The sequence below is a fragment of the Lonchura striata genome, chromosome 3 (genome assembly GCF_050655825.1).
Source record: "Lonchura striata isolate lonStrDom1 chromosome 3, ASM5065582v1, whole genome shotgun sequence".
NCBI classification, from domain to species: domain Eukaryota; kingdom Metazoa; phylum Chordata; class Aves; order Passeriformes; family Estrildidae; genus Lonchura; species Lonchura striata.
This window is the reverse complement of record NC_140705.1, coordinates 5,935,738-5,949,815: the sequence shown is the minus strand read 5'-3', so window position 1 is coordinate 5,949,815 and position 14,078 is coordinate 5,935,738. Positions and strand designations below refer to the sequence as shown.

General features: G+C 43.7%; 1 protein-coding gene across 2 annotated transcripts in view; it reads right to left on the bottom strand.

The window, feature by feature from the left end:
- Positions 1-385: 385 nt before the first annotated feature.
- The window catches only part of RUNX2 (RUNX family transcription factor 2), a 215,691-nt gene continuing 201,998 nt past the window's right edge, over positions 386-14,078 (bottom strand). For both annotated transcript variants that reach the window (XM_077782468.2, XM_085576238.1), the window contains one exon: positions 386-1,278. In XM_077782468.2, the coding sequence (XP_077638594.2) occupies positions 599-1,278 (680 nt within the window). In that variant the 3' untranslated portion in view covers positions 386-598. The remainder of the gene's footprint in view (positions 1,279-14,078) is intronic.

The following is a 14,078-nucleotide window of genomic DNA, read 5'->3' as shown; positions in this document are numbered from 1 at the left end:
TGGTAGCTGTTCACGCCACTGCTGCTTAGACAACTACCCTGCTTTATATTCTGAACAATTTATCATGGCTTGTACCTGTGCTGGTAGTCACAATTACCCCTGAGATCTAGTGCACTGGGAAGGGCTCCAAATTCAACAGAGCCATACCATTCAACACGATGAGGATAAACATGGAAATTTTTCAGAGTTTCATTGTGTCCTTTCCTTTCTGTGTCCCCCTACATTGCCCAGAGTGGTTTTGTCACCACCTTGAGCTTTTTCTCATGGGTAATTTCTCACCGCTTCAGATTCCCAGCATTTTCTGTGTGAGACCTCACCAGGTTCTACCAGCGCTCGTGTGGTTAATGGGTGAGAAAGAGGGGAGTGAGCACATCCGAAAGGACTATGAGAAACATAAACAATTTTATTAACAAGACCACAAAACTATTTTTTAATATATGCAGCCATTTCCAAGGGGCAAACAAACAAACCAACAGAAAAACCCACTGGGGAGACATGGTCGGTGTCTGCGACTGCAGTGAACTTGCTCCAGTGGTATGGGCAGGTTTGGGGAGGGTCCCTTTCCTCTGGCCAGCACCACTCCCTGTGAAATCTGGCACTAAGGAGGTGGGGCACCACCAGCATCCTGCTGGGGTGCCAGGGACGATGCCAGCAGGGTGAGGGCCTGGGCAATAGTGGAGAGGTGGCTGTTCATGGTCCGCAGCTCCACCAGGATGTCGCTGACGTTCGCTGGCGCCTCGGAGCCCGCGGGCACAGCCTGGGCAGCCGGCGGTGGGGACACGGCTCCCGGAGCGCTGCTTCCCATAGGGGCTGCCTGGGGACTTTCCTCTTGGGAAGGGTGTGGGGCTGGGCTGCTGCAGGGCTTCATGCCTTCGAGGGAGCCTGTGCTTATGGGTGGCTGGTCTTCCTCCTTGCCTTGGATGGTGGCAAGTGTGGCTGAGGCAAGAAAGGGCAGCCAGTTGATGAGGTGGGTGGCACCACTGGGTGGGACAACTGGCAGATAAATCCCAGGGTGTAGGGATGGAGTAGAGGCAGGTGGAGCAGGAAAAGAAGGAAGTCCAGGGTGAACAGTGGCAGCAGAAGTGGATATTGATGGTGAAATAGGAGGTGGTTTTGGATGTAAGGCTGCAACACACGTGGGTAATGGTGGTGAAAATGATGCAGTACCAGTGTCAGAGGAACAGGAGGGTGATGCTGGAGCTGTGAAAGGTCCAGGCTCTTCAGAAGTTGGTGGTGAAGTGGCAGCAGGTGGAGCATCAGGAGTGCAAGGATCTGAATCTGCAAGGAAGATACACCATGAGCCTTCATTCACACACGTACTTACATACTGCCTGCTGTCCCCTCCATGGGACGAAGCCTTCTTTGATGAAAGGCAGCTGGCAGTGATACTCTCTGTAGGCCCATTAGAAAAGAACAGATGTAATATAAGACAAGAGCCTACTGTAGGTAAGCATGAACTAAATATTATAAAACTAAATTATCTTTCCACTCTCATTCTTCATAAAACCTGTGGATAGGCCTGAACATTTTTCTGGTTGGCATCTCATAGCTATGAATTAGCTGGTGAATTACCTACTTGTTTTCCTGGCCAGCCATGGAACCACGGTAATGCTCTAAGTGACTCAGATGTCCTGTGTAGATGGGAGGGCTGGACGGCTTCTGCTTGAGCTAAATTACTGCTTTACAGAGGGTCCCAGTTTTCAGCATTTTCGTTTGAACAGACAGCTAAACACCAGACACAATAAGGGCTACCCAGTGGCTTAGACCCTTCATTTTTTTTTTATGTGTAGAGACATGGCAGAGTTCACATAATCCAAGTTTGATGTATATGCCTTCCTAGATCTCTTCAGTAACTTCAGATATGAAAAGCAAAAAGAAGAGACAGAAAGAAAGTGTTGACATTGTGCATCCCTGACTGACATTTGTGCCCTCTTGAAAGTAGTCCACTGGACCTCATCTGATGTCCACTAAGGTCATTAGAAACATTCTTGCTTGAGCTGAGTCCCTTAGATACAGCATAGGAAGAAAGAGCAGCCTCTGGTTGATACAAAGAGGCTTGGAGAGTCACATGATAGTCTAAGGTGCTCTACCCACTATGCCCAGTTGCTAAATACCATATGGTAAGGATGATCCTATTTCTACAATCATTCTGAAAGCCAGAAATATTATAGGAAATATTACCTTTTCAACAGCCTCAAAGATTTGCATAGGTGGAATTACAATATCATGCTGTACATCTTTATTTTAGCATTGGGAACACATTATACAAGAGGTGGTGAGATGCTACAGGAGTGGTCAGTGCAAGACAGATGGATTTTAAAACTACTTTTGCTGCAATTAAGTGCAAATTTTAAGGCACTGCTGTGGATAAAAAGACACAAATTAATAAATTTATCTAGGTTAAAATAACCTAGAGAAAGCCAAGTACTGAGGTGTTAACACTATGCTATTATTATTTCTGGCATCTAAAAAATCTGATGTTAGAAATCCATTTTCATTGCTGGCTGCTTTGGTATTCCAGATAGCAAACTGAAATTCTGACTCAAAAGCAAGGGGTTTTCCCTGACATTCCTAATACCAAGCCAGCTGGACATGTAGCCAGAAAAAGTCCATCTTTGTCCCACATGGGACTACTGTGTTGTTCTTAACCAGACGCACATGTTGCTTGGAGGGGATTATGACACAAAATTGAGTCTGCCTTTATGTTCCTGAGATTTTTATGGAGAGTTACTGCAGGTTCCTTGAAATAGTTTCCTTCCTTTGTTTATTGGCTTTCTTCCCAATACGAGGTCCCTGCCTACACAGGCACTCAAGCTCCATCCACTGGAGGTGGGCTGAGGATACTGGATTTTGGGCTTCCAAAGTGCTATTGATTTGCCTTTGGTTTTTCAAAACAAAAACAAAAATAAAGCACAGCTCAGCTACAGGTTCCTTTTCCATCCAAACCACTGAAGTTTGCAAGGACTGAGATGAAAGCTTCAGGTTTGGCTGTACTGTGGTGTTAACCAGAACAGTGTTTATGATCCATATATAGCATGGCTAATCCCTGTCCACACTGCCTGAGCAAACCAAATTAAGTGTAATGTTTTTCCATACATTAGAGAGCAGAGGAAGCTCGACAAACCTTGATGTAATCTGGTTTAGCACTGTGGCAAATAACTGTCACAAATTATTCTTAAATAGTCAGAGATACTGGGGTTAATATACAAGGAGTAGCAACTTATACAGACAAAAATAGAGGCAAAAATGTGGACACCAAAGGCTCTTCCATTTGGCTGAAACCTTTCCAAGCAGTGTGGTTTCCCTATCAGAAGCCACAGCTTTGTCATTGCCCCAATCCCCCTTTAAGATTTATTTATGACATGTAGGCTTTAAACACAACTTTCTCAGCTTGATCAGGCTCCCCTATTTCCATCTAAGAAATTCCACATGGGTGTCTGGACACCTGTACATGGATCCTTGTGTATCCAGGACATGTGGGAGCTGTTGCAATGCTCAGATCACAGAACACAAGAGTGACTGATGGTTGGGATGGGTTTGACCCAGCTGCTCAGCATCCAAAGACTGCAGAATCACAGCATCACTGAGGCTGGGAGGGACCTCTGAAGACTGCCCAGTCACAAACCCTGCCCAAAGCAGTGTCAAAACTTTTTTCTCCAAATTCAAAATTGCTGCAGTGTGTTTGAGAAAGCCCAATTATATGGGAATCCTGAGTAGGATGAAACATGGAACAAGCAACTACTGCTGTGTATCAGATACAACAGGATGATTCTCTTTTTTTCCTTCCTCTCTAATGCTGGGGTTTTTTCTCTCATTGCAACTCATCACAACTTTAGTGCCTGGTTATTTCCACTTTTTTTTTGTACAGCCCTCACAGAAATAGTCTTAACTGGAGCATCCAGGTGCACTGCCACTGCTGGGGGTGTTCAATCCACATCTAGACAGAGCTGGAGCTAAGTGGGGTTGGATGGATGCCTGCAGAAAAGAGAGATGCTGAACACAGAGTGCTCAGACAAGTACAGTTACTTTCCCTAAAGATATCAGCCACCTGTTCCTGGTCATTCAGCATTCCCCCAGTACACCCAGTCCACAGAAGCTGGGTAAATGCTGTAGCCTACTCCCATATGCAAAGACTGACTTTTCAAGGCAAGCCTGACATGGGATCAACTTCATCTAAACAACTGAACTAAAAGTGCCTGGGGAAGAAATTCCTTGGAAGTCCCTGCACTTTCCATGCTGTGTGTAGAGGGAAAGCTCCCTAAATGAAGGCTTAGGCACCTAAGATGTATCTCTCTTAGCAGTCTCAAGAGTCACTTATTTTATATGGAGTGCACAGGCAGCTTTGCCTCATCCTTCAGGAGGACTGTTTTACTGAGATGGGATTCCAGTCACAGAATCACAGAATATCGAGAGGGAAGGGACCTTCAAGGCTTATTGAGTCCAAATCCTGGTCTTGAACAGGTCCACCTCAAAAATAATACCATGTCTCTGAGAGTATGTTGTAGTTTTTCTTGAGGTCTACCAGGCTTGGTGCCATGACCACTTCCCCAGGGATCCTGTTCCAGGGCCCAGCTACCCTCTGGGTGAAAAACCTCTCCTAATACCAACATAAACCTCCCCTGATACAACTTCATGCCATACCCTCAAGTCACCTTTGGCTTGTCTGTCTATACACAGTCGCAGTCTACAGCATAGCTGTCTACGTCTTATCTAATTCCCAAGCCTTTCTTTGCATTCAGTGGATTAAGCAAGTCAAGCATCACCTCTTAATTGCTAAAGTGAGAGATTTTGTTCTCATCACTTTGCTGGGAATAATGTTGGATAACTAAATTAGATGTGGATGTCATGATCTGAAAATGCCTACATTGCAAAAGAGAACTGCACCAGTGCATAAAAATGACTGCCCGGCTTAAAACCATTCCCTACCCTCCTAATCTACTATGAATCTCCCAAGGGGAAAGCCATTGTACATCCTTGTTGTACCTACGTGTAAGTAGGAGGCCACTCTTCTACTCTGCCACCTCCAAGAGGATCTCAGGGTGTCTAAAACTCCTGGGACTTTAAATAGGGTAGGTAATTCAATAATGAGAGGGACCAGAGGAGCACCTCCAGGAGGGGATTTCCTCGTACTTGTTCTGCTCATGATGATGGATGTCACCAAAAGATTAATGATCTGCCCTGTGAAAATGACAAGCTGAAGTTATTTTAAATGCATTCAGCTGTATGAGAAGATCATGTACTTACTTTAGAGTCAGCCTTGGCTATCTAAGCTGCTTTTGTTCGACTACTGATTTTATCTGCCTTGTAGCTAAATTTCTGCAAATTCTGATTTCTTAGTCTATTGTCAAATAACAAGGGTAAGGTCTGTGAAGATGAAACCTTGAGGGAAAAGCAGGAGCATGACTTTCCACAGATTCAGCTCATCTAACAATCTAACATTAGCCCTTTAGCTGGCATCTAGCGTGAGGCAGTAATCTTGGCTCCAGTCAAGAAAGAAGCACCTCTGGGGTAAAGCCATTCCAAGCTATCAAGTCCCTTGATAAGTGGGCTGAAGGATTGTGCTCTGAAGTGTCTCTCCTCTCCCAGAACTTTTGCTAAGATGGCCTGAGCACCTTCTAAATGGCTGAAGTTGGGTGAGCTGGATTTCTCACTTTATAGATAGATGTAGCAAGTAATTTCACAGAATCACAGATTGGATCAGGCTGGAAGGGACCACAGGAGGTCATCTTGTCCATGGCCCCCGCTCAAGCAGGGCCATCCCAGAACACAGGGCAAAAGATTGTGTCCAGATATTTCTGGAATATCCCAATGAGCAGACTCCTCACCCTCTCTGGACAGTCTGTTCCAGTGGTTGTTCACTGCCCAGGAAAGAAATTCTTCCTCATGGTCAGGTGGAACTTCCTGGGCATCAGTTTCTTCCTGTTGCCACTTGTCCTATTGCTGGGCACCACAGACCAGAGCTTGGCTCCATCCTCTTGGCATCACCAATTTCCTATCAAATCTCAATAGCAGATGGGTAATGCTGCATCTGTGCTCCCATGGAAAGCACAAAATCATAGAGATAAGATTTAAGATACAGGAGAGTAGAACCTGAAGCCCATAGAGTGTTTCAAGGAATGAGCTTGTGGTTGAGAAGGTGATAATTTTTCAAGTGAGTCAGGTCTGAACAAGCAATGTATTTCAATAGTGCCAGCACTTTATTTATTTAAATAACCAGTACTTCAAGGGGGCTTATAAAAGTGAGGGAGAACAACTTTTAAAGAGGGAAGATAGTGATAGGAAAAGGGGGAATGGTTTTAAACTAAAAAAAGAGAGAGATTCAGACTCAGAATCAGAAGAAAGTTTTTACTTAGAGGGTAGTGAGGCACTGGAACAGGTTGCTCAGAGAACATGTGCCTTCCTTGGAAGTGTTCAAAGCCAGATTGGATGTGACTTTGAGCAACCTGGTCTGGTGGAAGGTGTCCCTGCAACGAGTAGAGGGGTTGGAATGAGAAAATCTTTAACATTCCTTCCATCCCAAACAGATCTATGATCCTATGATACTGTGATTCAATGATAAGGACATTGAGATGCTGAAATGAGTCTCTTTGGTGAGACAGTGACCTGCAGGAGGCCTCTGTGCCATGTCCTTTCTGCTCAGGTTTATGCAGCTGCTCTAAAGCTGTCGGTGTCTGTGTGTGTGTCCGTGGGACTGAGTGTGTGTGCGCTCCCCCTGCATTTCACAGCTGCTTCCCAAGAAAGTCTAAATATACGCCTGCCTCCGCTTTCTGGTGAGAAGTGAAACTCAGGTCCCAGCAGCTTGTGGTAAATGAAAGCCCAAGAGCAGCGTGTGCGTCACGGAGGGCGGTGCTGCTTTTGCACGCACAAAATCCATCTTTGGGACTTGAATCTGAAGCCAACCTTCCTGCGCTGCTCAGGTTTGATTCAGATGGGTGGCAGGGCTTCCCACTGCCAGGCTAGGTCAGGCTTAGAAGGGTTTCAAGCAAGTTTAGAAGGGATTAAGTTACCAGCTTTGGTGAAGAGGCCATGGGACATGACTTATGGAGTAGGTCTGAACAGAAGCATCAGTATGAGCACCCCAGGATTCGTATTTGCATAGATTTGATTTCAGAAACATAATTTGGCTATAGATGTTATTTTGGCTTTAGTCTAGCCTTCAATTAATTAATTAATCAATCTAAATGAGCTCTGAACACTCACTTTTGGGTGAGCAGCTTAGAAATGCATAGAAAATTCATGAAATCATTAGGCAAGCTTGTTAATTATTTTTAAGATAAAGCAAATCACATATGTGTCCTAGGAACTCACTCCTCTCTTCATAGGTAGAAAAATCACAAAATATTTTATATATCAAGATGCTGCTCCCTTTAATGAAAGGAATAGTTTTATGTATTTAAATATGTCTGTTCAAGCCAGGAGTTTTGTGCAAAATAGTGATTTGAAAAAAAAATAGATCAGAGTATTCCAAATCAACCCTAGTCCTCTGGTTTGTGGCTTATTTTTAAAGGGATTTTGCAAATAATTGCAAATAATTGTAGTTTGCGAAAACAAGGCTATAATGGAGCACATGGCAAAGCCTCTTCCAGGGTCCATGGCATTTCACCAAAAAACACCCCAACTCTGTCTTCGTGCTGTCAAACTGGTTGAGTCATTTCAGGAAGGGTCCTTCCTCTGGCCTCTTGCTTTTTAAACAAGCCTGATAACAATCCACAACCTACTCTACGTATTTTAATTAATTTAAAAGTTTGTCTGACTTCATAAACTTGTGCATTTCTTTGGAATTTTTTTCTTTTCTTTTTCATTTGTGGTCTCTTTGGGGTCTATTTCTCTTCTTTCAGGTACAATACACCAGGCTTAGCTGGACTGAGCTTTATGTGACTAATCCCATTATGACTCCTGTGGAGTTGTGCTCTTTCAAAATTTCTTGAGTAATAGTCTGTTATGAGTACATACTTATTCCCATGTCATGCGAACAAATTCGTTCTCACAGTTTGTCATGGGCCATCTGCTTTTTCATCTTTGTCCCTGGCTTAATTTCAGTGAGATTTTATTCACTTCCTGACAAAATGTGTGTTTTTACACTCATTTGGGACCAGATTTTTCAGGAACCCGAGGTCTTTCTTTGACACCTAAGGGACAGAGCCAGACTTTTTGAAGTGCTCTGCAGCTCCTATGATTTCTGAAAACAGAAAAGTCCCTGAGGATGCCCTGACATCTCAGTGCGGGGAGGGAATGGGAAAAGAGGAGGTAAGCACGTTGGAGAGGTAATACTATTGGGCAGCAGGCAATTCCTCATGACAGTGCTCATTGCCTAACACATCTGTCCTGCTGTGCTCAAAGCACTGCACAGAGGAGCCCCACACTAGCTGCCCTTTTTTTGGGCCAGACTAAAGCATACAAAAAATTAAATGCCTTGACAGAAGTCCATCATGGAACCAGGAGCAAAAGCCACTCTCACCTTCCCCATCAACCAGCATTGACAATAACGGCTCCTTTGCTCTAAGCTTCTATTAACACAACTTCTTAAATTGGGGAAAGATTCTTTCCCTCCCCTTTGCAGTACAGAAAAAGGCACAGTAGAAAAATCTGTTGTGCGTAAGGAGACTGCCGGGCCAGCACTCCCATGGCCACACAAGAACATCTCCTCCACCCACATATGCTCCCTTCCCAGCAGCTTAGTGAGGATGGCAAAGTGGCTTGGGAGACTTTTTAGGTCCTCTGATACTAAAATTAAACTGACAGCTACTTCTGGAGAGCCAAAAGAAACAGGAAGAAGAATAAAGTGGTATAATTGTTTAGACAATTTTGTTCAGCCTTGTATTTTGTCTCTGTCAATGGTCAGTCAATGCTGCCTCCAAGAAAGTACCAAAAAAATCTTCAATAACAGCTATACCTTAGTCCATTGTAGGAAATTTTCCTGATGTTCCACTAATGAATCAGGTTTTTGCCCCAGGACAGAGGTTTACATACACTATCAACAATGACCTTTGATGGAGGCCAACAGATTTGATTTAAGATCACGCTCAAAATGAACTGCAACTGCATGGATTGCAGCTAAAAGAGCTTGTGTGTAATTACCTCTCTAGATCTGGCCATTAGCTACACCAAAGAGTTTTTCCTGTTTTGAAAGAGACAGCTTTTCCAACATGTGTAATTCTTCTGAGACTCTTGTTTTCTTTTCCTAATAAGTACTATTGTCTTTCTAAATGCCCCTATTATGGTCTTATTGGCATTGTAAACATCACGTAATTTTTAAAATTATTTTTATTTTTCCTGTTTCTTTTTTCCTTTTTTTTTTTTCTCATCCTTTGGCAAGGTTTTGGCAATTGACTCCTACAGCAACAAGTTTCTCAGTTTAGTTTTGCATTGTGTGAGGAAATGTTTCTATTTATGAGGGAATTTTTGATAATGATCAGCCAAGAGCATTTTCTCTAAAACTACCTGTGTTCCTACTCTTTGTACCTTTCTCAATTGCACTTCCTGCCACACATGTCCCTAGAATAAATCCATGATCCCATAACATTCATCAGGTATTAAGAGATAAAAAATAGTGGACAAGATGTGTATCTTTTACCTTTAAACCAAAGGATCATAGAATGATTAAGATTAGAAAAGGATCCAAGATCATCAAGTCCAACCATTAACCTAAGAGTGTCTGGTCCATCCCTAAACCATGTCCTCAAGTGCCATATCTAAACATTTTTTGAAGCTTCCAGTGATGATGATTCTACCACTTCCCTGGGCAAAGTTCCAATGCTGGACAACTCTTTCAATGAAGAAATTTTTCATAATATCCAATCTAAATCTCTCCTGGCACATCTTGAGGCCATTTCCTCTCATCTTATTCCTTTTTACCTGGAAGAGGAGGTCAATCCTCATTTAGCTACAACCTATTTTAGATGGTTGCAGAGAAGAAGACCCTCCTGAGCTTCCTTTTTTCCTGGCTCAGACCCCCAGCTCCCTCAGCTGTTCCTCATCAGACTTGTGCTCCAGACCCTTCACCAGCTCTACTGTCCTTCCCTGGACATGCTTCAACATCTCAGGATGAGGCAACTAGGAAAATTTATTGAAACAAATCTTGATGGTCCAGATATTTTAGGTTTATTTTTCTTTGCTGGTTTGAGATTAGTTTAATTTCTTAACATATATTCTCTGAAGGCTTCAAAGCAGATTCAAATATTAATTAACCAAAGATAGTTATATTTTCCTGCTGTTTTTTCCCTCCAGGAAAAATATGAGACACACCATGCAATCTTATGGTTTTAGTAGCCAGTGAGTCAAGTCTGGAAATTTGGTTCACATGAGTCAACGAGATTTCAGGTTGCTACAGAGAGTCCAGCAAGGACAATGTCCAGCCAGCAGTGGAGAGGCCTCTTTTGCAGACACCACATGGCTTTTCTTGGGCTGACTCATGAAACAATCTACATCCAGGCTGGGTTACCTTGAACCTCTTCCATGCTCTGCTTTTGGATGGTTTGTCTCTCTCAAAGGCTTGCCACAGCTGTGCTCCCCACTGAAACACAAGAACTCTGTTTTTCTGGGTATTTGCTATCCGACTGCCCCAGCACAAGTCTTCTGCTAAGCCTTGGAGTCTACATAGCAGAGCAGTGGTCTAATGGTTCTTATCTTGTACCATCTTTCAAGTTATGTAAACTCATTACTTAAATGGAAGAGACAGTGAGAAAGAATGCAGAAAGTCCCCTGTCCCATCTAGAGCAGAACTAAGGTTGTTGGTTCTCCTCTGCAAGCAACTTTTTATGTGAAATAAAGGCTGAGTAGGAGGCCATGATTAGATTCATCACAAAAGACTGTCTCTACCAGTTGAGCTTTGCTGTTGTTCTGCCTAAGAGTTTGAAGACCAAAACCTGCTTGTCAAGCTAAAAGTGGACACCTTGACTGTACAACAAAGAGCCCCTCAGTGATCTGAGGATGACAAAGGAATAATCTTGCCATAAGTATGCAAGGAAAGTCAGAACTAGTAATTGATTAAATTTTCATATATTTTCCTGTATGTTTCATCCCCAGAGGCATGGTACCATTTTTAGGAAAATAATCTTGTAACAAAAATCCCCTGAAACTGCACAGCCTGAGGTGATTTTTATCAACTTCATGCACCAAGGAACCACAGAGACCATATCTTTTCTGCAGAGTTAATCTGGGTAGGAGACAGCCATATCCGAACACCTGAGCTATGCCAGTCTCTACATGAATTATTTCCCTGAATGACCCTATGACTCCTTTGCTGTTTGTGAACTTTCCCGAGCATACCAGGAGTTTCAGACTGGAGGAGGAATATCTCATGGTTTTTTGTGTTTAGATACTCTGGGATGCTTTCCCAATCTCTTGTATCAGAAGTGGGAGAACTTGTTTACTCCAAGAAAAGGGTTTCAGGAAAGCCCTGAAAGATTCAACTCATTTGTGATCAAATCTGAGTCCTTACTACAAAAAGGGTGAGTGTCAGTCCATGGCCAGACAGGACCCAGGCTGCTTATCCCCTCCCTCAGAGCTCCGAGCCTGGACTGAAACCACTTCCCAAGCTTGAAAGAAGTTTCAAACGCCCATGGAGTCAAAGCCTTGGAGATGTACCTTTTATCCTTTTTCACTTCAACTGCTCGATATGCTGAGGCAATTGTGGCAGGCATCATGGAAATGCTGTCTTCACAAAGACATTTTGTCTCCAATAACATTTTCATTTTACACCCAAGTCTAGCCGGAGGTGAATTCTTTTGTTTATTGAAGAGCCACAGCTACTTTGGAACAAAATGTTCTCCTGTAAGCCGGGTGAGACGCTGGTTTTATTGAAGAACAGTCCTGCAGACCAAGACAATGCTGTACTTCACTACCCCTTTTGAATTACCACTCTGTCATTTCCCAGAGGAGCGTGATCGGCCGACCACTAAACTCTGCTTTAAGATCTTATGCCCGATCTAAATGAGACAGAATGAAGCCCTGGAGAGATTTCAACCCTTGCTTTGTTGAAACAACATTGCTTTGTTTGGAATGTATTTGCCTTTGTACTGGGGAATAAAAATGTAACCCAGTGCCCAGTTTTGAAATACATAAATACAACATTTTTGGTAATGTAGCATATATAAAGAGATCCATAGCATGTGCTTTTCCTTACACATCGTTTTTCTGGGAGATCTTCAACCAGTTTTTGAACCATCACATCCTGAGCTCTGTAACATCTCAGTGGAGGAGGAACATATCATGCCTGTGTTCCAGGCTAGCATGGTGACCCAGTTAGGAAATCTGTAGCAGACATGAAATGAAATCCAGACCTGTGCTTGCAACAATGAACTCAGCCTTCCCTTGCATCCAGTTGGATTACACAAGCTAGGAGCCTCCCAAAAGTTCATGACACCCAGTCACAGCTTCAGTCAGTGGCCACCACCATTTGTCTCCCAAGTCTTTCCTGGGCTCTACTTTAATGCCCTCTAGATTATGAAGACATTTAGGGTTATGATCCAAATCATCCAGCCTTCAGGTTGAATCCTGAGCTGGAAACAGATGAACAACTGAGACAGCTGGACTTTTTCCTACCCCTTTCTAAACATTCACTGTTACTTCAGTGCATCTTGGGGCAGAGATTTCATGAACACAGGCCCTTGCTGTACCAGTAACTGGTGTATGAAACCACACCATCAGCAGCTGTGGAACAGCAGTCAGAGAATTTGAGAGGTGATGCATGTGATAAGAACAGAAGAACTGCACTAAGGGGTTCCAAGTTTCTCATCCCTCTACCTATCCATCCTTCCCACCATGTGTCCTTCTGAGTAACTTAATGGAGGAGGCATTTGGCCACTCTGAGAACAAACAAACACGTCAGTCCTGCCCCAACAGAGGTGCTCTGTCTCTCCGTCTGAATCCATGTCCTTTGATCAGCATAGGCAGCAACTCCTGTCTGATATTTTGGGCTGTGCAGGGTGGGCTTGTTCACTCACTGGGCAGAGGGTAACACCTTGTTAGGATAGGAAGGAGTGATTCAGCCACTCCTCTCTTTGAGTCACTATTTACCCAGTGGCTCTGGGTTTGGGGGAGGGATGGTCTCTCTCCAGGGTCACATTCCCACCCTCCTGGGTGAGGTTGCTGGAGCCACCAGTCTAAGAGGGTGCTAGCAGCCTTCTCCTGGGAGCAGAACTGTTTTTTCTAGGCTGCATTTGGATGCAAACTGGCATGCTGTGGCTATGTCTCTTTTTCTTGTTTTTTTCCTAATTGTAGTCTGAAGCTTTCCTTAATGGGACAGAGAAGTCTTTGAGACTGGAAATGTGCTCTTCTCTTTGTTTCTGGTAAGACATAACACTGTCCTCATGGGACTGCACTCCAACAGGGATATTTTAGTTCTGCCTGGCTCCACTTCTTGCTGGCCCGCGGTCTGATTGCTGTTTGTCACTGGGTCTGCGAGCGCCGGGGAACAGAGACTGCCCTCACTGCAGCTGCTCTAGTAGGCTGGAGCCCTGAATTTGGCTGGGCTTCCCAACCATTTCCACGAGGCAAATAGTAACACTAATTTCAGCTGGACACTGTATTCCTTGGGCCCATTCCTAAGGGGCCGTGTTGTGCTGCCTTTGCCTTTTTTCCTGTAAAATGCATTGTAGATTTCACCCTGGGGGTGGATGATTATATTCCTCTTTTTGAGACATTGAAGATGAAAGAGCAGTTTGAGATCCCTTTTGATAGATGGAGATACCCCTCTGCCCAGTCTCTGATACGATTTTGTGAAGATGTTGAAGATGTCCCATCTTTCAGAACTTGGTCTCTTTCATACTGGTGTAAAACAGGAATAATTCCATTGGCACCAGTGCCATTTACACCATGGGAGAAGGAGAAGAAATAGGCCTGCAGGGATTTTTGTTTCTTTTGGGGGGAACCATGCTGACTGCAAAACCACAGCAAAATTATTTTTAAATGAGAAAAATTTCTTTAAGACAGATCAGCCTCTTAAAAAGAGAGACAAATGGAATGAAATGCTGCAGTTCAGAAAGTCCTGTGGTATTTGGGAAACGGGGCAGTTTGCTGTAAAGGGAGTAGTAAACAGCCAAAGCCAGGAGGGTTGCAAAAAGAGAAGGACCCAGAAA